The sequence below is a fragment of the Sinohyriopsis cumingii genome, unplaced genomic scaffold (genome assembly GCF_028554795.1).
Source record: "Sinohyriopsis cumingii isolate HCF-2022 unplaced genomic scaffold, ASM2855479v2 utg000792l, whole genome shotgun sequence".
In the NCBI taxonomy this organism is placed as follows: domain Eukaryota; kingdom Metazoa; phylum Mollusca; class Bivalvia; order Unionida; family Unionidae; genus Sinohyriopsis; species Sinohyriopsis cumingii.
Window position 1 is genome coordinate 327211 of NW_028315931.1, and position 26960 is coordinate 354170.

Here is a 26960-nt window from a genome sequence, read left to right on the forward strand (position 1 = left end):
TGTATATCAGTCAGTTGTATAAACTAACTGCCGATAGGTTCGCATACGATTTAAGCAGGATTGTTTATACACATTAAAGGTTACATGCGTATATCATAACAGAGTTAAGGGAATAAAAAAAAATCTTCTTTCCAACTATCACATGTAATGGCAGGTTAGGAATATAAATGCCTGTCTCACGATATGACAGATTAAATGAGGCAGCAATACAATTGGAGTATGACTTGTGAGATGTCCTGTTGAGAATATGATTATATCTCTTATAAGTGTCTGTCAGCAAGGGTCTCCTCAGTGGGACTGAGGCGTTGCTTATCTTGCTCACATACAAGTAGGGTGACAGGTCAAGGAAGAGCAAATAGATATGTTGCAAATGGATAGCTCATTCCGTCCATGCTTGTTACTCTTTCCTGTCCATACAAATGAGAAGTTAAAACTCCCAATCTGTAATATGTCTGATTACGCAAATTGCTCCAGTGATTGTGAGTTTTGAAGAAGAGTTGGATTTAAGGTAGATGGATTTATCATCGTGAGTGGAAATGCCTGTTGATCTGCAGATATTGAATTTGTCCTTTTAAGCAGTACAAGATGTTACGGACTGGACAAGACTATGATTGTTTGATATAAAGATCAGTTGTCTTGGTTACGATGTCAGCAAATACAGAAATTGTATAGGTGATGAATGATGTAGCAGCAGGACAAAAACAACTGAAAGCAGAATTCAGAAGTTTTCCTAAACTGATACGCATAGGACAGAGTCTTTCCTGTACGCTTGGAAAAGGAAGTGGGTAATAAATGTATGCCTTCAAAGTTATGGGTATGGGTAACAAAGAATCCTCTTGGGATTCAAACAACGAATGGTGTGGAGAAACAGTAATCGTATATGATAAACGATGGTATGTAGCTGTTCATATTATGAAGTGTTATTGTCTGATAGTTGACAGTGTCTTTGATAATCAGACAATATCTGATATATGCAACAATTGTCTAACGAAATGTAAATAGATAAAGCCAGTACTGATATATGATACAGCTATGACCAGTCATGTTAATATCCGGTTTATGATTCATGGTGCCTTCACAGGTCAGTACCCAGGGACATTGATCTTGTCATCTGATGCAGTTTCACTGTTTCATGAGGGGACTGGGATTGGAAGTGATGCAACCAATATCTGGATATATTCTGCATCTTTGGTCTAGAAATGAGTATGCTGTGGATAATTCACTGTAAGCAGTCTTGGTGTCATTGAAATTAATAAAGACAGTACTTGAACTGGATTGCATGAGGTACTAGAGCAGCTGACATCCCATTTCCAGTATTGGCTATCAAAGGAGAGGTCACCTTACCCAGTTGAGTAATTGCCCATCTCCGTTGGATATAACATACAATACAACTAAAATCTTAAGGTAAGAATACACACCTTTACAATATTTGGTGACATTATTTACTATAAATCTAACAAAATTTCGTGCTACGTCATCCTAAGATTCTTAAATGAATTAAATTAAACAACATCTGCCTCATTGGCTGGAAGTGATATATACACACAAAATATGTTCCACTGTCAGTGGACACCCTGACATGGCTGATTGACCTGTATGTATACGTGTGTTTAATAAAGCTTTGTATGGTCATAATATACCTCTCATGAAGATAATGCTAACAGTTGCTATTTCATTAAAGTTCTATCATTTAAATATGCAAGCGTTATATAGGTTTCTTTCCCATTAAGGCTATTTTTAGTAAATGCATTTCTATGTTGTTTTAATCACGCAAAAGTGAAAACTAATAGAGAAGGAGCAATCTCAATTTATTTTGATACCATAAACAATCTTTGTGAAAAGCGATAAAATATAAGTGGAAATTGTCTGAAAATGGACTTAAAACTGAAAGTAAACGAAATACGACTTTAATATAAAGACAGATTTTGGTAGTCTTTGATGATACAAAACATATGTTACATATGTTTCTTTCTGTACAGACATATAAAACAGAAGTTCAAAGATATAAAATCCTTCTCGCAAATGTTTGTTGCACATAAACTGCAATTGTTAAGAATGTAGAAGATTTCTCGATTGGTTTATAGTGCTATCGTTGTTAATAGAATAAACGAGCACAATCCATACACTTAGCAAGAACATGGTTCGTACCGATATGTTGTCAGAGAAATTTATGCAATTGTCAAAGACTTTTAAGGGAAAATACATTTCAGTCGGTATAATGTATCTAAACATATTCACAAGAGAAATGTAGATTATTTTTAAACAACTGCACAATTCTCTGTTAAGAGGAATTTTCAACAGGTATCATATTTACCTATGTTTTGATCCTGCATCTCATCCCGAAAGTTCACTTGTAATTGGTGCATTTATTTTTCTTTCAGCATGTTGAATATGACCACATTAAAGGTGCTTCTTAGGTTGACCTTTTATATTTTCACATTATATTTCTATACAGACATCCACTAATGGATTTATTGTTTGAAACAGTTTTTCATATCAAGACTTAGAATCTGGCATATGCTTTTTCTAATGTAAATTTTCTTGTAAGTCTAATTATATTAATTCTAATATAAGTCTCTGTGAATCAGTCAGACATATGAAGTTGCTATGTTATCAGGTGAATTTCTTGCCAAAACTGCTGAAAGGTTAGAAGATAAATAATGGCCTGTCAGCTAAATCATCTGGCAAGAAGATATGAACTACTAACGCAGTTGAGCAAAACACCATATAAATTTAAGCAAGTTAGCGTTTCTTGTATTGCTCTACGTATGACATTCTCGACTTCGTTAATCGGCTTCGTGTTCTGTTTCAAATCATTTGTTTACTTTAAGATATTATACCATTTAAGTACATATTTGAAGGGTTCTTTAACATGCCTGGCGCTTTTCGAAACCATAAGTAATGACAAAATGTATTGACATCAAAGACAATGCTGCCACTTTCACGTGTCCCACTTACATGGAGAATCATTAAATAGAAAATGCAAATAATGTCGGCGAGAAAACATTTCATTTTATATTGATATTTCACCCGATGTGGAGCTTGATGGCTCTATAGACCGATTGACCCGATTTTCGTAAATGACTAACCACAGTCCTTTTATATTCTGCGCTGCATTATTTAACAAAAGATTCAGTTATCATCTTTACTATCCAAACTAATTTGTGAATTTAGGGGGTTCAATTTGAAATGTGTGATTTTCTAGTCTGCCGTAGCAATCCTTCAGATATCTGATCCATGCTATCTGGTTATGACGATTCTCTATCGACTTCACATCTTCTCACACAAATTTGCATTTGTTTCTTTTTCATTTTGGTTGCTAGATTCATCAAAACGAAATACAGATGAGACATTAATTTTATCAGTACATTTTTAATGTTTCTGCAATATAAATGACGCACACAGATAAGCGATGTTTTCCTATCTCCATATGAAATCACTGATGTCATGCAGCTGTTTGTAAACATGGCATGGACGAGTTTGCTAACATCTTCCTCAGGTTTATAGGAAGATTTGTATCTGAAATTGATACAATTTCCAAGTGAGAACAAAATCATTTTTCTACAAAGCTCTTAGTACTTTGTTGTTAGATTTTAGCTTAGGTGTAAATTTTGTAGTTGAAGGAGTTTGTGTTGGGCTCATAACGAACAACATCGTAGATAGCAGTCCTCTTTGTGGATACTTTATTCCGTCCATCCTAGCTATTCTTGGTGTGAGACTGTAGCATATCGTGCCCACCAACAAAATATTTAATTCATTGTGGTAAGCATAGAACATTTATTTCATGTTATTTTTGTCTCCTTTAAATACTCGTATCATTTGTATACTTAGTCTTTAGCAGCCATCTTGTCTCAGTTAGATCCACATCCAACTATTATCAAGCAGTACAGAAACCTAAATTGTGGCCGGGTGCTCATGAGCCGAAGTTATAAGCCGCCCAGCTAAAAGCTTTAAATAGAGAAAATATATGACTCACCACGGATGTCAAAGATTTAAATTTTCTTACACAACGTTTGTGATCTACTTCACAGAACATTGTACTGGCACTATATTCAACAACAATTTAGGTTCACCGTTCATGACGTAGGCATGGGTTAGGTATATATCCCAAATGTGAGTGGCACAGTACAGACCATTTCTGCAGATTGTTGATATGAGGATGGCAACTCAAACAAAAATAGGCTGTTATGGCTGTTAAAATTACATGTTTTTTAAATCTACTTTCATTCTCTTTAATACCATTGTACATATTTTGGCAGCACATAATGTTTGTAAAGGTTTAAGACATTCTAGTTATACAATGCGAATGTTTTCATAAAACTCGTAGTCTTGAAAAAATATGACTTAAGTTGTAATTTCTGCGGCAAACATTGTGATATTTGCTGCAACAGCAACTGCAATCTTTGTCTTGTATATAGGAATGTGTAGGAATTATAGGAGGTCTCATAATGAGATTGATTTTGGTAAGCATATTTGTCCCAACAGTTGGCATTGCATCTCCAAAACGTCATCCTACATTTAAAACAGTATGAAACTTTTAGAAATCGTTAGGTAATTTATTAATCCATAAAATATCCACAAGTGTTCGCTTCTGTCGTAGTTTATCCAAAATTGCAATACAAAAACCCCTCTGTAAAAGAATCCCAAGAGAAAACAAAATGCTTTAACAAAATTGAAGATGTTATAATAAGTGTAAAATCTAACAGCTGGTTGACAGAACATTTTATCAGAAGAACCGGACTCAACATCTCTCTTTAGGTCATAAATATTAACAAATGCCATATATAACGATATTTGGTTGTAATTTAACCATCACCAATATCGCAAATTGTTACTTCACTCTTAGCGGAGCCTTCAGCATGAGAGAATTTGGTAAAGATTAAATATTATTTGTCTTTTAATGAAAATGCTGCGAATTTGTATTAAGAATTTAGCAGTATTAGCATAATTGATCTTTGCTGCTTCTATAATATGATAATTGCAAATGCTTAGAAGTGGAATTAACGTTTTCGGTAGTACGAGGCATGGAATGTGCATGTCCATCTAAAGGAATGCCATTCTCACGTGACTTACACCTTTGCAACTATATCTTAATTATTTTGTCTCTTAGAACCTGCCAAAACAATTCGGCAACTGGATTTGTAAGGTAAAGGTATTCTACAAATATATTAAGGATTAGGTTATCTGGTTAGAAAATAAATTCAAGTTTTTCTAAATTAAAAAGACACGTTAATTCTTTTGCTCACCTTTTTCTCTATATCCTCCATCCTTTTGTCTAAATGTACTGAACCATATTCAACAACAGTGCTGGATTCTCGTTCAGACCGGTTATCAGCCTGAATAGGGCGATATCGAACATCCTCAACAGCTGCAGTTCCTGCATACTGCTGCTCTTGCAGTTCATCAACTTTGCTCACGAGCTGGTCCAGTCTGATGGTTTCATTTAATAGTAGTAGTAGTAGTAATACTAATAATAATAATAATAATAATAATAATAGTCAAGGTAAAATTAATCTAAATAATATTATCTCGGTAAAATATATTTTTGAGCAACATCTGATAGAAATGACCACCTCTAATTTTTTCACATAGCATACATGCATGGATTGATTTTACCATGCAAAATACGCTGGCTTGAAAACCACCCTGCAATTTATGATCAGAAAAGATGTACATTTTGTTTCCAAAATGAATGACTTTAAAACATACATATAAATACTACGAACCTTAATGTAATTTTTGTATCCACACGTCTTGAGTATAATTTGTTGAGAAGCACATCAAGAAAGGGGAAGCCGAGTTTATTTTTACTAGATATAAAGTAAACTGCAGTGGGTACACTATTTTTATATAAATGACACAATCAAAAATTGTAGTGCAACATTCATTAAAAGTTGATATTTTGCTATTATGATCAACTATTCTATCTTTAAGGGTTAGCAACCAATTACGCTTAGTCAGCACACGGGTTGTTTGTCTATCAATCTGTTGAGATCACTCACATAATGTTGATAAGTACCATAAGATCATGTTGAGTCATTTAATTGTATCATGGTGGGCATTGTCCTGTACAATGTTTGTGGTTGTAATACAGTTATATACTTTCTTTGAATCAGTTAACCCTATAGTTATTGTAAGAAAAGTCCATATTCTTCTGTGCTTTATCGATGTCACGGTAATTGAAACCTGCACATGAAGAAGAACATGTCATGGTCCGGGCTGTTATGTCCTGTTCAACACGGCACATCTTTTACTTCGTTTTGTTTATTAAAGGTAACAATGTCTTATGTTACCGTGGGTAACGTAAATAAAAATAGATATACCCCTCAATATGCATACTATGTAGGGTTTTACACAAAGTGCAGATTATGAACGCATATATACCAAATATAAGGTAAAAAGTTATGTCCAGTTATTGCATTCGTTTTTTGTAGTAGGTATCCTGCAGACAATTAATGGGTCTATTGTTATTGACACAAACGGCAACTAAAGGGACATAGTTTTACAAATATGTTATTAAACATACAAGTTTTGAAAAATTAGCAATGACTGTCACATATTGTCAGTTCAAAGGTTCAGATTGTTTGTTAAAAAGTTTTGAAAATTCACATAGTGCTGATAATCTCTAAGTAATCATCTCATCCTTATTTCACTGTAGCTGGAAGAGTACAGGCTTAACTTATTTATCAGTGGTCTTTGTCTTTTTTCCATAAAATGTTTCTTGATCTCCCTAGGTGAATAGATTCTCTAGTTATTATTGCGTAGGTATTATTTTGGTTTCTTGTTATACGATATTACTGTATCTAAAACTTTCAAATCTTTGTTTAATGAGTTATTTATGTCACGAATATCATGTATGTCAGTTTATCGTTGCATCTGGCGGGTGCAATGATTGATTTAAGTTATTTAGTTAGGTAATCTAGGTTGTCTTATAAACTTGATTGCCAGGGAAAAGCACCTACAAAACATTTTCATGAACAAATACTAGTTTATGTTTACATTACTATGTTATTTCTCTTGTCGAAAAACCATGTCAGTTTGTTTCTTGTGGTTACAAACTTTCACTGGTATCATGTGCACTGCATTGGAATGATAAAAGCAACATACTTTAATTTTATGTATAGACTGTACAGGTACACAGTCTGTGGAATATATATTATTGCTGAACCTGTTTGATTCAAACAGTAACAAAAACAATTGTATACAGCCCAGTGATCAAATATCTTACTTAAATATATATTTATACAAACGTGATCCAATACTATAATAACTTACTGAAATCACTGATCAGAGAACTTATTAACGTCAATATTTTTTTATGATGTAAATCATGTTTATAAAAACAGAATACATTGCCGGCATTATATATATATATATATATATATATATATATATATATATATATATATATATATATATATATATATATATATATATATATATTCTTCTGAAAATCGAAACGATAATCCATATTTTGTTTTAAGGGAGCTTTATAAATGATTGACATTACATCTCCCAAACAACGACAAATACTTTAAATATGTAATTATCACGTGGACTTGTTCACGAACCTAATTAGAGAGCACTCTAGTCTTTAATGATATTCCTTATAAAAAATTAATCAACTACATCTAAATTAGATGGGGAATGGGAAAATGATCTAGATATAAAATGAAATGACATTTCATTTTGAAACTTGCACATCGGAGAGTCTAACTACATTTTCATAAAATAAATATCAACGAAAAGTTTAATTTAGTGGAAAAGGAAAAAACAAACAATACTAATAACTTTCACGCAAATTAAAAAACATAAAATACGTTAATTTACTTTATTTAGAATGTGGATGTTCTACATCAAGTATCGAGTTATATCCCACTGAAAACTCATACTTTGCGGAACATGTCGTCTGTCATTTTTATTGCCTATTTACCTTTATTCAGGTTTAAATTTCCAGTCATTTTATGTAGACTTATGTGACACATTTGCTTATCCGTAACTGAAATACATATTGTTTGGCTTTCGTTCACACATCCTTCCCACTGGGACCTCTAAACACAATCTTTGCGCTTCAGTAAGAACTCTTCACTCTCTGACAATGTGGCAGGTAAGCTCAACGGCTTAACGGTCAAATATTCATCTATTTAAACACAAGTTTACATGATTGATGAAACGTTCCTTAGTTCATAGTCAAATCTGAATGCTTTAGTTTTCGTTGACTTTAAGAAACGTACTTGGTGTCCGCAATTATTTTGCACTAATGAAGATTTTCACAAAGTTTGATATTTCCATGACTGGAGAGTAAAGGTATTTAGGCTAATTACAATGACATTTATATTATGAGATATTGTACTAAATGTATTTGTGCTTTTCTATCTTTAAATTGGATTTGGATATAATAGCAATATCTAAACTCACCGCAGTGTTATTGCTTTTACTCCATTGTCAATACTTTCTAGATCCACTTGCTCGCTAGTTATAAGCGTGCAAGCAATATCACGTTCCAATTCACGTAATTCGTTTCGTTTTTCGTCAGAGATAGGTTGCACTACAAATTAATGAAAGAGAATATTACAATGGTTAACCCAGGTGTATATATGTTATGCATATGTCTACAGATGTAATAACAACCTTGATATCGTTTGTGCTAGCAATCCAAGTATCACTATGCTGTCACCTTGGTAATATTTGATTAACAATTAAAAGATGGGAAATAATGTCGTTGTTATATGCAAAATATATAAAAGGGACGACACACACACACACACACACACGCACACACACACAAGTACTGGCTGGGAAATAAAGGTAAAATTATATTGTCTGTCTGGCAACAGTTGTGAAGTTGGGAATACAAAATATATAACGCCAAAGTGTGTGTGTGTGATTTGGATTTTTAACGTAGCTTTAACAAGTTTTCAGTCATATTGCTACGATGTCTGCAGTGTGGCAGTTGATTGTGATATCTAGGAGTGGAACATCATGCCGCAGACATGTAGGATGATGTCCAACCCAGTCACATTATCCTGACTCCAGGCCGACCAGTCCTAACACTAACATCATAATGCTTAGCGCCAAGCGAGGCAGCTGTTAGTACCATTTTTTATAAGTCTTTGGTATGACTCGGCTGGGGATCGAACCCACGACATCCCGCATCCGAGACGGGAGTGGTATAACGCAAAATAAAAACAAAAGGAAACGAACTTTGAGGTAAGGACAACTAATGTCTAACGAGATCTTATTGTTGGTGCTGAAATTTTACAGAGACTTTAACTATTTTGATCTTAGAGAAACATTATATTATGTTATGTATATTATATTATATTATATTATATTATATATATTATATATTATATTATATTATATTATATTATATTATATTATATTATATTACATTATATTATATTATATTATATTATATTATATTATATTATACTATTTTATTACTATTTCCTAAAACTGACAAATTTCACCTATGTTAATGTCATACACCAACATTGAAGAGAATGGAATAGAAAGATAATTTATGAATCAGTCCGCCATATCCAAAAAGTGGAATGGGACTACAGGAGCTGGAGGAGGCATACACTAGATAAAGCATGTCTTTTTATCTCAGTAGCTAAAGAGGAGTGAAAAGTTATGTGGAGGAGGATAGGAAAAAGTAGGTATATTACACGCCTTGACAGCTTCTAGGAAGAGAATGATACCTCTGCTAATAGTGATACGTTAGTACAATGGCTTGCATCCTTTTCATGACGATTAGCTTGAGAATTAAAAAACAGACTTTTTTGTACCAAAGAAGGAGCTTATGAGGTATTACAAATGATGGGGCGGGTGAAAGGCTTGGTGCCAAACATGCAGATAACTTAGACACATGCAGTTTAAAATCAGGACATGCTTGAAGAAGGAAACGAGTACATTATTTGGAAAAGGTTCCTTTACCAGCAAATACCGACAAAATGGATAGTAACATATTTGTTTAAGTGGGTAAAGGATGGGCAAAAGAAAGCTGGATATTCTTGCAGAGATAGATAAAACATCTCTGGTAATTGTTGAGATCTGAGGCCTTTACGAGGTACTAGAACCGACAAAGAAAACAATTTCAATTGCGTAGCACAGCAGCTCGTGGAATATTATAAACACCTGACAATGGTTGAAAGATTCAAGGAGACAAGGTTTAGCAAGAGGTATAGTTCGAAAGGCATTTCCGCGAAAATGTTTGAAACGTCGAGTATTTAAATGGCTTCAGTCAGCTTTGTATTGCTACCATGTCCTTTTAGTGCCGTCGCATGCCAGAGTATATATCCTCAAATTCAATATACACAGTAAGGTATTTTTTGCACCAAATCTTTCTTCGAATACTCTAACGTTAGTTATATATTCAGTCACGATGAAGACAAATCACTGAACACCAATAGATACATTTTAGTGCGTTTGTTTTAATTTAGTTTACCTTTAGCTATGAATAAATATAATTTTTGTTGTTTTTAAACACTCATTTCACAAGCACTCTTTGTTGCAAGAGAAAATGAAAATATAACGCTTGCAAATCATGTTCTAGACACACTTATCTTCGTGTTATTATAATTACTGCAGCAGACTAGAGATGTACGTTTTGCATCATTTTAAGACACTTAATCTACGACCTTTTAAAAATCATAAACGATACTGATGTAGTTTAGGTGAAAATAGTGTGACACCATGAAAGTACATCCGCCATAAAACGTCTATTGATTTCAATACCACAGAATGCCGCATCACAATAAACTTTTGCAGCATTCTACTCTTTGTTATAAACTTAATAATAGTTAAACATACATAACTCTTATAATGTGAGTGAGAATAGCTATTGTTTTAAAAGAGTTAAAGGTGAAAAAACTTACAAAAAGCATTTGTTCCTGAAGTGCAATTTTCTTCCTTACGCATACGCTTGTTCAAAAATACTACAATCTTGAAGACATACGCAATAAAGCTAAAGGGAGGAACAAAAATCGGACGATTTATATACTCGTGAATATGGTGGTATCTTTGGATGCGCCAGTGTATGTCAGCGTTTTCTTGTACCTTGTCGAAGGTGTGGCTGGAATAGACAAAATCAGTCAATGCTCATGTACGTGTAAATACTGCTGACGTTGGATACTTAGTACATACTAGCAAACGTGATCTAGATATTACATATTTCCCTAGTCCATCGCATTTGTACAGATACCTACTGGAAAGTTTCTAAAGTGCAGCACCTTACTTTTCAAATTACTTATGCAATGCACTCGTTTCCGTGGTACTAGCAATATTGAGTACAAAAAGTTATAAATGTAAACAGCATCTCTACACAACATGACTAGCCTGTATGTATGTATGTGTGTGTGTGTGTGTGTATGTGTGTGTGTGTTTAAAAAGGAATATTCCGTATGTAAAGTTTTCATTTCTAATAATATTTAATGCAATAATCACTACTATTTTCTGACAAATTTCTTAGCTTGGTCCTGGATTAGATCTTTGTATGCTGAGCGAAGTTTTAATGAAAGAATAAATCTTCTTTTTCTATTCACGAGAACGAACAAACGTGTCCTCTTTATTCTGATTAGCTACGATTGTTTTATTGATATTTCGTTGAAATCGTGATAGAGTCTACTTACAACAAATATTTCAAATCAAATATTGATTACTCATGAACAGAACCTTAATGGGGGAATTGCAAAACCTTCTTCAAGAGAGAGACATATGCATGAATATTAACGATTTCATATATTAGGACCGAAATGGTACGTTCAGTTCGAATTTGAAACAAAAACATGAAACAGCTATATAGTGGTGAGGAAATGAAACTTCAGTACCTTTTGTAATGACTCACTGGTTTGATTAAGAAATGAGACAAAACTACCAAAGATTTGTCACCAAGTCTTTGGACAGCTGTCTAAAGTTTAATTTGCTACCCACATATGAACCCAAGGCGAATCCATTTCAGTCAAAGAGACGAGTCCCTATGTCAAAACATGCCACACGTACAGAATAGTGAGGCTTTCAAAGTCGTGAGGTTTTTTTACCCGGTGGTCCCACCATGCACGTGCCATCTCATTGTTATTTATTTGTGATTGAGTCAAATGCGAAGGTTAAGTATTTCTATATTGGGGCTTCAATAGGTGTGGAGATTACCTAGATCTGACATACATTAATATATCAGAAGATCTGTACCCAACTATGAATGTACAGAACCAGACCTAATGGTATAAACTGTCGCGGCCAGAAATTGTATTGATAAGGTTTTGCAGCTCTGCCAATGTATAATGTGCTAGCAGATCAGAGTCCTCTGTGTTACGATACATGGTACGCCGGATCCAGAATTGCATGTTATGTCAGGATATTAAAGGTCCGTATATGACATTTCATAATGTGCTAAAAGATCATAGACGCAGATATGGTATCTAGTAATGTGTCAGCAGAACAGCACCAGGTCCGGAAAACATAATAAACCCGCCACTAAAATAGAATGAAAACCGAAACAATCTGTTAGGCCAAATCGTTATGTAGTGGCATATCTAGGCTCATATTGTTCACATGTGGGTGTAACAAAACTACATTCATTATAAAATCATTTTAAAGTTAAATATTATAAGACTGTCCTTCCTACCGTCAATCTATGCTTACATCATTGCTGTAGCACCCAAATCCACCAACAATGTTGAAATCGGATTGTTTAGCACTTGTGGATCCAGTACAGAATGATTTGATACTCTTGGTACAACGGTGCCTTTTATAACATGATACACTTTCCCTTTGTTACAAATATGCTTTGTATTCAGATGATTCTATGCAGTTCTGCTTTATATGCAGATCAGATATTTGGTCGGGAACAATTCATCGTACTGTGAGACAATGAGAGACATCATTCTATATGCTTTGTTTTGATAATGACAAATTGCATATGAATGACTAAAAATGCATTTAAAATTATCCTAATATTTAAGAACACATTTTATTACTGACAATCCGTCACCCACCAAACCCGCCATGAGTTGATTATCACTTATTCTCTGTCTTTTTATGTATAATGTATGTTATTATACTTTAATGCACATGGATAACGCCCGAAAGCTAACAACGTAAAATATAACACATATAAAGTACGTTTCTTCAGAAGTATGGAAGCAATTTAACATTGGCTTGTAAATTTGTAATATATTGATTTAATATTACCTGAAAATAGCGATCAACAGGTTCAGCAGCAAAATGTTACACATCAGCATGTACACACCCATTAGCACAGGCACAACGTATTTTCCAGATTCCGTTGGGCAGCGCGGCTGGGTCCCATTTCTATACAAGTCCTCAATATTTGTACAATCATTATTACCTTCCAAAGATAAATGAAATATAATGTCATTCATATTTCATGCTATTGAATTTGTGCAAATTAAGACGCAAATACTGCTATTTGTAGTGCACATATTGAATAATTATTGTTGACTAATATTTAATTTGAAATTATTTGACATGTACACATCGGTTGTTGCTTATAATAATTTCAATAAAAGATACACTTGGGATAATAAAATTGGGGACCTCAGCATACTGATAGCGCTATGAGAACTTTAAATGTCTTTTTATGGACAGTGGTTTATATTTGTCTGTGAGACAAATTTTCAGTATGGTATAACAAAACGTTACGTACGTGTCATTTTCCTTTTATTTCTAATTATAATAACGAAATAACTTTTAATCTGAGTCAATGTGCTCGTATTTACATCCTTGCTAGAGGCATGTGCTGTGGACCGCGTGCACCGTGCGTACGTGCAAGTGCGCACATCATATAGCTCACCGACAGGGCACATTTACTTTGATTTAGGTCAAATTCGAATTGTGCTATAACCTCATGAATAGCATAAATCGAGAAACAGCTCTACTGTTATTCTCGACCAGGGGCACATGCATTTAAAAAGCTGAGATGCGTGATCTGATAATAAAAAAGGAAACATTAAATTCAACAAAAATGGTTGCAGGTAAACTTGTGCCATAATACTTTTGTAATTGTTCATAAACGTTTAGTGCACACATGCAAAACTACTAATTGACAATGTATCTTATACAACAAACGCTTAATCATGTCCTGCTATGATTCATTCGCAAAGCCTTCTATGCAGGTATATTTAAGTCCATGTAGGTGGAAGTAAGATGTCTTTAAGAAATATATCAGTAGAATTTCTAGTTTGTAATTCATTGGTGACTTCGGTATTTTGATCTGTTACCACAGCACTTTCTACTGCCTGGTTCTGCTTTCCATGTTTTCTGCTTTGGATTCATGGGTGCACAGATTGATACTGCCGTCCACATCATACTGGCACCTCACTTCATATGGACTCCTTGGAGAGGACTTCACTTTATATGGGTTCGTTGAAGACGTGACCATCTTTCAAAGCATTCTGCCACTGGTGTTCTATTAAATGGAATACAAACATTTCTGGATATTGTGTGCACAGTTCGGCGGTCTCATGGGTACATAGACTGATAAAGCCGTCCATATCATAAAGGCACTGCACTTCATATTGGCTCATTGAAGAGCACTGCATATGGATTCATTGAAGACGCGGCTGACTTACAACACTTAAATCTCTCACTTGCGTTATGTGGCGTGGAATACAAACCTTTCTGGGTATTGTGTGACCCCTGACTTCAGAGTTTATGCCATTTTGACACAACATGTGCAGGAGTTTGTGTTTTTGTGTCCGGTAATACTAGGTCAGTGTACAGAACTGGTTGCAAGTGCCTGTTGAATATTGGGCAATATCAGGCTCATTCGTTCTCTTTATATGAACTCTAAGATGTTTATATTTATTTCTTCACATGCTGTCAAACCCTGATGCAGCTGCAGTTCTCCACAATTAGCTGTACCTTGCAGGAATTGGATTTTATAATACACAGGCTGGTCACAATAACCCTTTTCATGATTCCGACAGATTAAAGAGTATACTTTATGGGTTTGTGCAATTGTCACCTATGTTGCGAGAGGGAGTTCGCCGGCCGTGGACTTGTTGCTGCAGTGCATATGTCTGGTGGCATTTCTTAGATTCTTGCAATGTGGTGAAGTTACGGGCTGATCATTGCAGAAAAACTGCTCGTGCAACTACTTGAAGATTCCAGATGTGACATTTTCAACAGGCAAATGCATGGTATACTTACCGTGATATCTGTAATTTAAAAAAGGAACCCTTTTCATCTGGTGTAAATATTTAAATTGCTCGGAACTCTTGATTGTGCCCCACGTACTGTCTGGAGCAGTACTTGAGTCTGCGGCAGCAACGTGCTTTGGCTGGAGGTCATGGTGCAACCATATCTGCAGCTGGAGTTGGTATGGAGGAACATATAATTAAGACTTTAGGACAATAGTCTTCGTCATGTTATACGCGCAAGATCAGAGTTCTCCCCAATCATCTTCTTTCTGTTCAGGAACATTCATGAATATAAATTTAGTGTCATGTGCTTTGAACACTATTCCTTCCTAATAGATTGTTACATTCAAACTGGCGTCCTCTTTGGAGCCTCTAATTTGATATTTTTTATAACCGAGTACACTGAACTGTTACTGCGAACTAGTGTGCTGGCTTCGTATGCTTTTTGCGGTGCGGATAATTTGCTCTTCATGGAGCCTATATTTTCTGCGACAAACAGTTTGTGTATGTCGGACATGATATTTCATATGGATAAACGCCTATTCATTCTGCGTCATCTTAGAGTGACATTTTCCGTCAAGGTTTGGATATGATATTCATGATATGAACTGTGATGTCCTAGTATGTCCTTTTCATGTGAAGAGAAAATTCCATTGGATTCGGCTATTAGCTGGAGCTCGTCTTTGTGATCCACTGTTCCTCATGGACAATGGTCGCGTCTTAAGTAGACCTATCTTTATCGCTACCATTAAGGCTGTTTTGCTGAGGTTAGGTGATGATTCACATCACTATAATGGAGAGACCGTCCACATCGGGGAAGCTACCAGTGCTGCTAAGGTAGGAATTCCAGACCATCGGATCCCGCCCTGGGGCGATGATCTTCTAAAGTGTATTGTTGAGACATTTAGGTGCACCCCGCTAGATTTAGCTATATGTAGAAGCAGATGTTACAGCGTGCGCCTCACTTGTCTGTTTACACTTGTGTCGATCAATGCAATATTCCGCTTCTTCACTTTGTGAGACCATCATACATTATTGGAACACCTCAGATAAATTTGTATAGCTGTACATGTCAGTCATTCATTTTCACATTCTATGTTACATTCTCATTTCTGCTGTATCTTTTGTTTGTGGACATGTGAATTCCAAGCTGGTTATCTAATACAGATATCTAATATTGATACCTTTAGCCACACCAGGATTATCAGGCGGTTCGAAACCTAGTGCACGCATTTTCCACGCTATAGTATTCTCAGTCATTATTATCTTTATTTATCCTTACATTTCCTTAAATTGAGGGACTTCGTTTCAGTCGCAATGTTTTATAGTCGTAAGGGCTCCCTTCAGTTCGTTTGGGTCATTGCCAAGTTTCACGCTTTCACAACTTCGCTTTTGACCCCCAATTTGTGTCTGTACTTAAATGTGTACTCAACTATTATGCCCATATACTTCATATCCGCTTCCTACGGTGCATATATGGTGTATCGTCTTATGTTTGTTATCATATCAACCATCAGGATTAATTATCGAGTTCGGTTGTCAGTGTCCCTATATACCTCGTATCAGCCCCATGCGGCTCCACCTACAGGTGTCGGACACTCTTCAGAACCCTACAAACTCCCCCAAGTCTCTTTTCCTGAGGTATTCTTATAAAACAAATTCAGAACTCGGCTGGTGCAGTGTGCTGTAACTGGATTTGCCCCCATTATGCCAAAGATTATTTATATTTACAATAAAGTTTATAATGAACCTATGTATTGTGTTTTATTTAAACTTCTACCATAATGACCGTATGTTCAGTTTGAATAACCGCAGATGATGTATTGGTTAATGCCGTAAAGTTGAAATTCACATTTGGATGGCTTTTTTATTTATGTGGTAGTGAAACTGATTTCTTATATTGTTGGAGATACTACACTTTACTCGATATTAAGTACAATAAATGGTATTCGCGCCGTATTAGCATGGCTAGATATGTGATAATTCCTTTAGTTCTTATATGTTGACTAGTTGATCAGTTTCAGAGGATTTGTAAGAAGTCAAACGTTTCCATCAAGGTAAACATGTTTGATCATGTTGCACGTCATGTTCATCAACTGTTATCAATACAAACGCTTGATTAAGTGGGTAAGATAACAGCTGATGAGCTCAAAGTAAAGTCAGGCTGGCATATTAACGAGCCGTCTGTAACTCTTCTAATGTTGGTCTGGTTCTCTGGCCAACGTCATTGATTCTAATATGTTAATTTGGATCCCGATTGGAACACAGCAAAGATATCATATGAATCAGACATCAAATATTTTCTTACTGTTAACCTCTTGTTTGAAATTGATACTTTACATGTCATTCAAGTAAGCCTTTTGACAAATTTATAATGATTTAATCGACTGTGGATAGATAAATAAATGAATATATAGAGAGAAAATACCTATGAGAAAATGTAACTATACCTTCAACTTCATCCAACATGAACTCTCCATAAATATTCCAGTATGGACGCCGGAATATAACCCTCAAAGAGTTAAGACTGATTTCGGTATTTGGGTACAATATGGCATGAGAAGCAATTGCATAAGCCACAATAAAAATCAGCAACATCACAAAAAAAGAGGTTAGATTTCCAACCTGAAAATATTTGTATTAAATATCAAGATAAAACCTTGAAAGTTGATTCAATATGAATTTTGAGAAACATTTTGTTCATCTAATATAACATACTTTACATAAATTGTAGTAGTATAAATCATTACTAATCTTCGTTTTGATCACCGTAAACTTTAAAATGAAATATTATTGAGCAGAAATATAATTCGTCACGCGATAGTATATCGAAACATTCTAAAGTAAGCGTCTAACTGAAATAAGTACAAAACGAAACATAATCCTGTAATCCTTCTAAATAGGGTTTAATTTATTAAATCATTAAAATGATACTGTGTACAAAACTAGATTCATGATGAAACTTGATATGGCAGGACAAACCTACATGCCATGATGGGGCAGGACTTGGCATGACATATGTAACAGTATGGTACATAATATTGCATGCCATCTCTGACATATTGGGATGATATTCCTGACATAATAGAACATGATCTGGCAGGACATACGTGACTGATGGTAATTCAATGGGCTGTCATATGTACCCTCTCCACATAATATATCATTGGAATATACAATAGTATAGCCCCAGTTCCAGTTGGTTATAAGCGTTGATTAGTTTTGGTAACTGGCCAAAAGTGGCAAGCCAATGTCACAGATAGTAACTAGCACAATCTAATTCTTCGCAATAGTTAATCATAAAAATCGCTGAAATTATTTCCAAAATTGTTAATGTCGATATTTTTGGGGAAGTGATGAAACAAGAATAATAGGAACAAATATGCTGGTTGATCGATAACACCCGTATCATACATTTGCTCTGAAGATTAAATATAACTGACTTAATAAATGATAAACTTACACTTATCTATTTGCATGTACTTAAATTTGAATTACACTCAACATAATAACACATACATTTGATATACCTCAGATCGTGATTTATTTGTTGTACACTTCCTTCGGTACATCACATGTCAATGATTGTCAAAAGAACACTACACGAGTCTACATCTAGATATTTAAAACGTTGTCCCAGAAAGAGAACTGTACGTTATTATGCTAACGAAACAATGAAGAATTTAAATTGCAATTCATAGTTAAGCCCTATACGTGATTTTAACACGACAGAAGGCTGCCCACCCTTACGTATATGCTGTCACCCTTGATCTACCGTAATAAGCACGATACATATACTATATTAATTACCTTGCGTCGCGTTGTCTCAGGACAATTCGGTTCGCATCCGTTATTAAAGTAAACACTGCTAGAGCCAAATAATAAGCACTTAATCGTGTTCTTAAATAAGCGATACCAGATGTCTCAATGATAGCTGATGATTCGCAACAAGAATTTTCTTTCCTGAGCTGAAGATGGCATGTTATATTTATCATGCAGACATTGAAACTAAATTCGAGAAACTTAAATCACGGATTTTACTGAAAAAGACGTATGTAATTGGCTTTAATACTGCCACCTGAATAATTCATCAAAATAACTTATGAATATATTGGGAGATATTGTTATCTTTATTGAGAGAATACTTTTTTGTCCAAATCTTGAAAACATAATTTTGTTTGTGGCGTATATGTTGGTGCAGCATACAGTTTGGACACGCAATTGTTAAATTACTTTTTTCAAAGCACAATACATTTAGGGAAATATCAACTCAGTACCGTGTATCTTTAGAATATTTTTTGGACACTTCCATGGATTTGAACTGTATGTTTGTTCAATTAACTGACCAGTTAGCTAAGTGGTTTATTAAACATGCAAGCTTTGGAAAATATGGTCTATTTACCAGTGACGACTGTGGTTTTAATTTTGCAGTTCAACTAAGTAAATACTGACACGAACTGCATTGCAAGTCGGAATAACCATACGACGATATCCACTACCCAACTATAATAGTTTAAAGGGGATTGTATTTAATCATCCTAAAAGAAATAGTACATAAGGGTGAAAAATATACATTTTAGTTGCTTGCATACTGCTGGTTTGATTGTAGGTTTCGTGTTTGTGCCATTGACACTTATTTGTCGTTTCTGATACTAGTCATTTTTCTCTGACAAAGACCCAAGAAAATAAATTTCGTGGTGTTTGATTGTTTACGACTAACGAATCCATTGTTTCCATCATTACAGAAAAATAAAGTATACACTCATCGAATTGTTAGATTGATAACTGCAAAACTGATTTTGATGAGATTCGTTACTATTAGAGAGAGAATGGGTGATGACCATTGAAGATATACATGAGAAGAAAAGATGAAACTTCAGCACAAAAAATAGTATAACTTGTATTTCCAAAGTAGCAAATAAGAAGGAATCTAGTACTGTATTCGAATATCCAAAATGGCGAAGTTTCATGACAATCCTCCTGGTTGTTGTAGATGAATAGAGATACCTAAATTGTGCGAATGAACAGATGGATAAGAAACATCAGGAATCACAAAAACTCTTATAGTCTATGACTATGACACAACGAATGAAACCCCATCATAAATTGTATCTTAACGTACCTGAGTCGATCATGATCACAATCTGTTTTTCTTAAGAACCAAAGAAACAAGAAATTATTGCCTTTGAAATCCAACCTTTAAATAATATTTTTGCCAAATGAACATATTGGTAACTTAATGTGTTTGATGATACATTATGATGACACCTTGTTATTACAGAAGGCAAACATATAAGCATTGTATTTATTGTCAAATGTAAAAACTAGAACTGAATAATTTTAAGATAATATATAACTCACATACCATGCGAATAATCATCACTAGCTTAGGTCCAAGTTCCTTGCTCATTGAAAATATTTGTAGCAGTCTCAGGCAAAATGTAACCAGATTAACGCCAAGGGCAACACGAGCAATTTCAAACGTTAATGGATGTGGAATATACTTCAAAATCATTCCGATCACAAACAACAATATTATGAAGATGTCTGCCTTATTCCAGCCATCTGCTATGTAACGTTTGAGTTTTGTCTCCGTTTGCATGAATGTTGCTGCAATCACCTGTTGGAAGAGTGGTTTAATTAGAGTCGCATGCAACTATGTATGTTAAACACGGTTCTGAATATTAAGTGATTACTATGGTAATAATCTTATAGACTTTCAAATACCTTAAGAAACTTGTGTATGACATATTATAACCTTCTTGATGATAATATTTAATTTAAGATAAAGTCAATAATGATTCAGATAATGGGAATATCCTAACGACATTTAAACTTTCGGTTGACATATCTGCTTTTTACAAGTATAACTACATACAGGAAAACAGTACTATAACAAAACAGAAGCTACATTTTGAAATTACTATGATGATCATCAGTATATGCAAAGACGATGGGGTACTGTACGTCAACCCAGGTTCTAATAAAATTATAGAATGTGAGGATGGTATCAGTTGCATGCATCTGGAAATAAAATTATGTAGGTAAATGAAAATTATATACATGTTATATATCGCATATGTTTTACTCATGTATAATATTCACTGCAAAGCATGAATTAATCACAATTCTTGCTTACTGGAAACGTCAGTTTAATTAAATATCCCATCAAAGGATACTTTTCTCTGTAAAGCAAACCAATAAGAAAAGAGTCCTAGCCGTTAAGTATGTTCCATATCAACACACAAATCAGCCAATAAAAGTTTATCTATCCATTGAGTATCCTCAATCGACCACGTTAATTTTGGGATAATAATAATAATAATAATAATAACAATAATAATAATAATAATAATAATACTTTATTTATGTAGGTGGACTAAACAAGCTTGAGGCTCTCTTAAGAAAATAACATAATAATATACATCATTCAACATGTTTATAGTAATTACTGTTTAGTTTAAAATCTATTTTGTATTATAAACAAAAAATTCTAACTGTTTGTAGCAAGTGTATAATCATAATATTTCGTCTTGTTATGTTTCTGCATATTTTGTTTGCAGTGGAAATGTATTTCATGGGTCATTACCAGTTTCTATAATCTTTTCATCAATGGGTATTTCCTTCATCAATGAGTATTTCCATGGTTTTGGTAGATATTTACATCAATTTGTAAAGTTCTGATTAAGGCCTGAATAAATCCCGCGAACGCTTAGGTGCAGATCAATGTAGACATTTATGTTTTAGTATGGTTTGATTTGAGTCTCTAGGGCACATACACAAAATAGAGTATTTAGAACCTAGGAAATTAGAGTAAAGTACCATGTTCAAGTACACACCATAATAGCTAACTCAAACTGGACCGAAAATATAGTCGAACACGCACCCTTTCGGTCGTGAGTTCAGCATTTTAAGCACCGAGCCACCGCAGCTCTTGATAGAAGAACTCAACATAGTACAACAATACAAATGATTTATAATAATACATATTCTGTAATTGAGGTACACTGCGGAAAGTATTATCTGGTATCAGTACAAGAATACACGATGAACATTGGTTCAAAAAATTAAATTCAAGCAAATAGTGACATTTCTTTATTAAATATTCTACTTGACAGAATTCATTTTGAAAAGTATTTCAATCCTTTCTTGTGGTTTAGTAGATATGAATGTTTCTGGTCCAGTTAACAATTTTGAATTCCTAAGATTGGTTAACCCAAACTCACTGAAGTCAAACAACATTTCGTCAATTAAATATTCTGTATGTGGTAAAGCTACATCTATACGTCTTGCATGATTAACTGGGTCGTCAGGATCAACACGCCCCTATAGCCTTCTAAAAGTGTTAATAATATAATTTTAGTCACGAACCTGTTTTCAATTGTTCAAGGACCTTAATACTTAGCCTGAGGAGAACAGGTAGACAGACATACAGACCTTTATCACCAGGCTGCAATATTTGTTTCATAAGTTTCTGTCATACCGTAATTACGTTCTTTACTGAGTAGCGTAAATATCAGATCTTGCTACTTCACAACCCTTTGATAGTTAATGTTTGTAATCAGAGATAAAGACTTGGAACACTCATTTGAAAGAATGTTCTCAGTTTAGATTATAGTCATGACTTTGCGAACAAGCAGATAAACATTGTCGAGAACCTCCTAATATCCAAAGGAAATATAAACAGGTATTTAAGAATATGACATTATCTTACACACCCACAATCCTGGACATAAGTACTGTGCAAAATGTTATCTATAAATAATCATTAGCTTAAATACAATCTAAAATCATGGACAAACGTTACGCAAACAATACAGATTTGCGAAACTATGAAAAAGCATTTATTCCCGTGGGAATTACACTAAGAGATACCACAAAACAAAAAGCACAATAATAGAAATCAGGTTTTTTCTCAACGGTTGTCAGTTTTGATGGGTTTCATTAGCAAGAGAGACATAACTTAAATTCAAGCTAATTAATATATTATATGTGCACAATGTTACAAGATACTTTCAACGCAACAATTATATAAGGCTAATTATATAACCCTTTTCAACTGACAAAAATATTATTTGCCACAAAATAAACTGAAACATTTTATGTAATGGATAAAGTAATATGCAACTGAAATATTGAACAGCTTAATAAAAAACACGGATAATTAGAATCATCTAGAGGCAGACTCGTTTTAAGTGACTCATAATATGAGATAATGGTGTTAAATATAATGTGACCTTTAATTTAAATTACATTTTACGGTTTGCCACTCAAATGCTAATATCAGGAAAACAAAATCGAGTGGAAATGATCTCATACCTTAAGGACTGTCATACCGTAATTGGTAATTAATCTGACTTGCAGATCTTGGGTTGTAAATTTTAGTGTTGTATAACAGGACGTTTACAAACAATTAAGCTCAATTTATATTTCTTTTGATGATTATTTTACGCTCACATTTTCTCCGTTCACTTTACATTGTCAGAATCGTTCAGTATTTTAGATATTGCACACCTTCATATTGCACTCACGCGCAGGACACATGCTTTATTAGTGTATTAGAAACTATTTTGTAAACAAACCATGTACACTCGTGTAGCAGACGCTTTACGTTTTGGTTGATTAAATTTGTTTTTGAGTGAACTAAAGTAAATGTTTCGTAGACTACCACATACCAGCTGCTTTGCTACATTCCGTGTTAACTTTTTCATACAATGTTTCGGATTTTGGCGATACACGCCAGAATTCATAGAATTGCTGAGTACGTACAAATAACATGCAAGTTACAGGGCATAAACTGTCTTCTTTTGCTGGTAATAACAATAGCAAAAGATATTCTTACTGTTTTACATCCTGAATTTTCTCAAAATGTACTTTCTTAGTTTTGCAAATCCGAATAGCATACGCCATGTCATGGGTTCTCAAGCTTGATGACACATTTCGAAATTTTTCTATAATTTCGACTATATTCCAAGCGCAATTACATTCTACTTACTGCACTCAAAATTAAATAAACATTATATTCCATAGCGTCCTTTTGATAATTGTAATTGAAAGACTTCATATTTTCCAGCATTATGATTTCAAACATTCAATGGCAGAACAAAAAAACAAAAAACAAAAAAAAACACTTGCAGATGTCAACACGCTGCTCCGTCGTCGCTGAAATCCGATGTACTTCATATAGAATTGGCACATAAATCCAGTCCATAATCACATTATTTCGTAGAAACGACAAAAAACACCAAAATCTATTCATTTCAGATCAAAAGGAAAAGTTGTTGCAATGCGCATCCATTCACCATATTACTAAATTTTCAATTATAAGCAGACCACAACGCCATTTTCTTTTTAAAGTTATGTCTAGCGTGCGGCCAAGTTCAAATTTATCTGGGCGGAGTTATGTGCGCATTGATACTGTTCCTGTTGTGTAATGATGAATTTGCGCTTGTGTATTTAGTTTGGAATATGGGATACATTCAGTTATTTTGTTTTGTGTACTGTATTTTTGTTTACATAATTAAGCCTTAGGTAGAATAAGAAAATGAGCGTATAATAAAAAGTTTACTGCATTTGTGTGGGAAAATACGAACTTGTTTTGTTGAATGGATATACTGCACTACCAATGTCGTGCAGTATTTCCATCCAAAAATCTCCTTCATATTTTCCCATACCAGTGCAGTAACCTATAATTATTATATCGCATGTTATGTCTTACTAACAAAAATAATCGATTCGTTTTCAGAGATTAAAAATTCTTGTTCAGGGGAGATAACCGAAACTAAGTTTTGCAATATTATACAAACCTGTCTTATCTCTTCAATTGAAATGTTCAAAACCCATACAATCAGTATAATGTCCTCCACTGACAGATTTTGGTCAAACTTGCTGATTAGAATGTAGCTAAACAAACACAGAAAAGCCATATAGGATATCTGAAAATAAATGTATTAATATGTGTCATTCTGAACATATTCATGGTATATGATTAATATTGCATTTTCAGACTGTCTCTCTGTTGTGAGTTGAGATCCAGACAAGTTCTATTTAGTAAGTCTACTTTTAAACATTGACAAATCTTCTAAAACAGGGAACCAGTATATCCATATGACAACTATCACATATGTGCAGACTTGAATTTCATTACAAAAGCTTTAACACTACGTGTATTATATTTGATTATGTGTACTATAAACCCATCTGCAAACAGAACCTTCAGACCTATAATGAGTATTACATGTTGTGAAAAAGTTACCTGTGATATAATCAAATTAAAAATGATAATTACATATACTGATTACATGAACGCTCATTTATTCTGAGCAGATAAATTGAATTTATTTTAATTCAGAAGTATAATTAAGGACAGTGGTAGAGGCAGAAATTCCTTCACAAATTATCTTCTCATGCCAATGTAGGTAATTTTCTGCTAAGCATTGTAATTAATATTCCTTAGAAGATTGACCATAACTATCGATTTAAATATATTCGGAGGTGAATCCAATATCAGTCATACCCATAACAGACTAAACTGCCTATGGCCTAGGTCATCTTCTATTGAGATGATGTCATGCTGTTGTTTTATTATCAAGATCCGCATCACCCAGATTTGTTGAAAGTCCACATCAGTGATAGGAACTCATGGTGCCCAAGTGGTCTAAAGCGCTCATCTTTACAGACCACTGACACTTCATCTCTGTCTGTGTGGGTTGGATTCTCGGCTTCGGCCAAAGAAGATGAGAAAGCTTTTCAGTAGCTTCATGTGGGTTAGTAGTTTGTCCCCGACTCATTCTCCACCGGACATAATGTCCGCCATCTATAGCTTATCACGTGCTGGAAAATGGCATTGAACCCACAAAACCACAACCAATTGTGTTATATGCATTTAATTTGTTTCGTTTGTTAGTTTTATTAACTTTATTATTACATGCTACTGTAAAGGCTTCTTTTTAGAAGATGCTTATTGTAACCTGAGGTAAAGTAGAGAACTAAATAAGGTTGCAACTGTAAATACTTGGTCTTTCGTGCTTTAAGTTTTAGCAGAATCAAGTTGTTCAGTATTTTTTGCATTTCGAGCTAGAATATATTTTGTTCAAATTATTGAATTCAGGTGATTGTCACAGAATAAGGCAAGAAATAACTTGGTTTTACCTGAGAACGACTTGACCATTTTTCGTGGTACATGTGTACAACGTTACCAAGGGTGAACACTAGCATGTTTCTCGTCGAAAATTACGTGCGACGAGATACATTAAAACCACGATATGCACGAGTATTTTACCCTGAGTTTTACTCACTCTCCTATGGATTTAAGGTAGATTACATTTCTAACCGACACTGGTCGTTTTGGATCTTGTCAAGGAGTGAACATTCTCCATTGTGTTCTCCAGCCATAGGGGTAAGTGTTAAATTCATATTTTATTTGATATGTCAAGCTTATTCAGGTTTTGATGTCCTATCGTGTAATGATGCATTTATAAATATGCAGATTTGAAACGATGTGAACTTTGAATTGCAAGCTATTAGAGTTTAATTTATTGGATATATATATAAAGACTCCTTCAAAACCCATTATTATGACTAGTTTTGGCTTTATTGTAGCTTTTCAGGGCTGTTCAGGCCTGTTTAGAACTGACTGAAGCTGTTCAGGGCTATTCAGAACTGGCTGAAGCTGTTCATGGCAATTTAGAGCTGACTGAAGATGTTATGGGGTGACGGTAGCTGTTTAGAGCTGACTGTAGCTGTGTAGGGGTGACTGTAGCTGTTTAGTGCTGCTTGCTGTCTATACGTATGTGT

General features: G+C 34.3%; 1 protein-coding gene across 1 annotated transcript in view; it reads right to left on the reverse strand.

Moving 5' to 3' along the window:
• Positions 1-26960, reverse strand: part of LOC149773238 (transient receptor potential cation channel subfamily M member-like 2) — a 63204-nt gene that overhangs the window by 5661 nt on the left and 30583 nt on the right. Inside the window, exons 9-15 of the mRNA XM_089946563.1 lie at positions 24971-25099; positions 20530-20784; positions 17615-17789; positions 13195-13351; positions 10884-11080; positions 8419-8548; positions 5247-5430 (exon numbers count right to left, since the gene is read on the reverse strand). Of these exons, the coding sequence (XP_089802689.1) occupies positions 5247-5430; positions 8419-8548; positions 10884-11080; positions 13195-13351; positions 17615-17789; positions 20530-20784; positions 24971-25099 (1227 nt within the window). The remainder of the gene's footprint in view (positions 1-5246; positions 5431-8418; positions 8549-10883; positions 11081-13194; positions 13352-17614; positions 17790-20529; positions 20785-24970; positions 25100-26960) is intronic.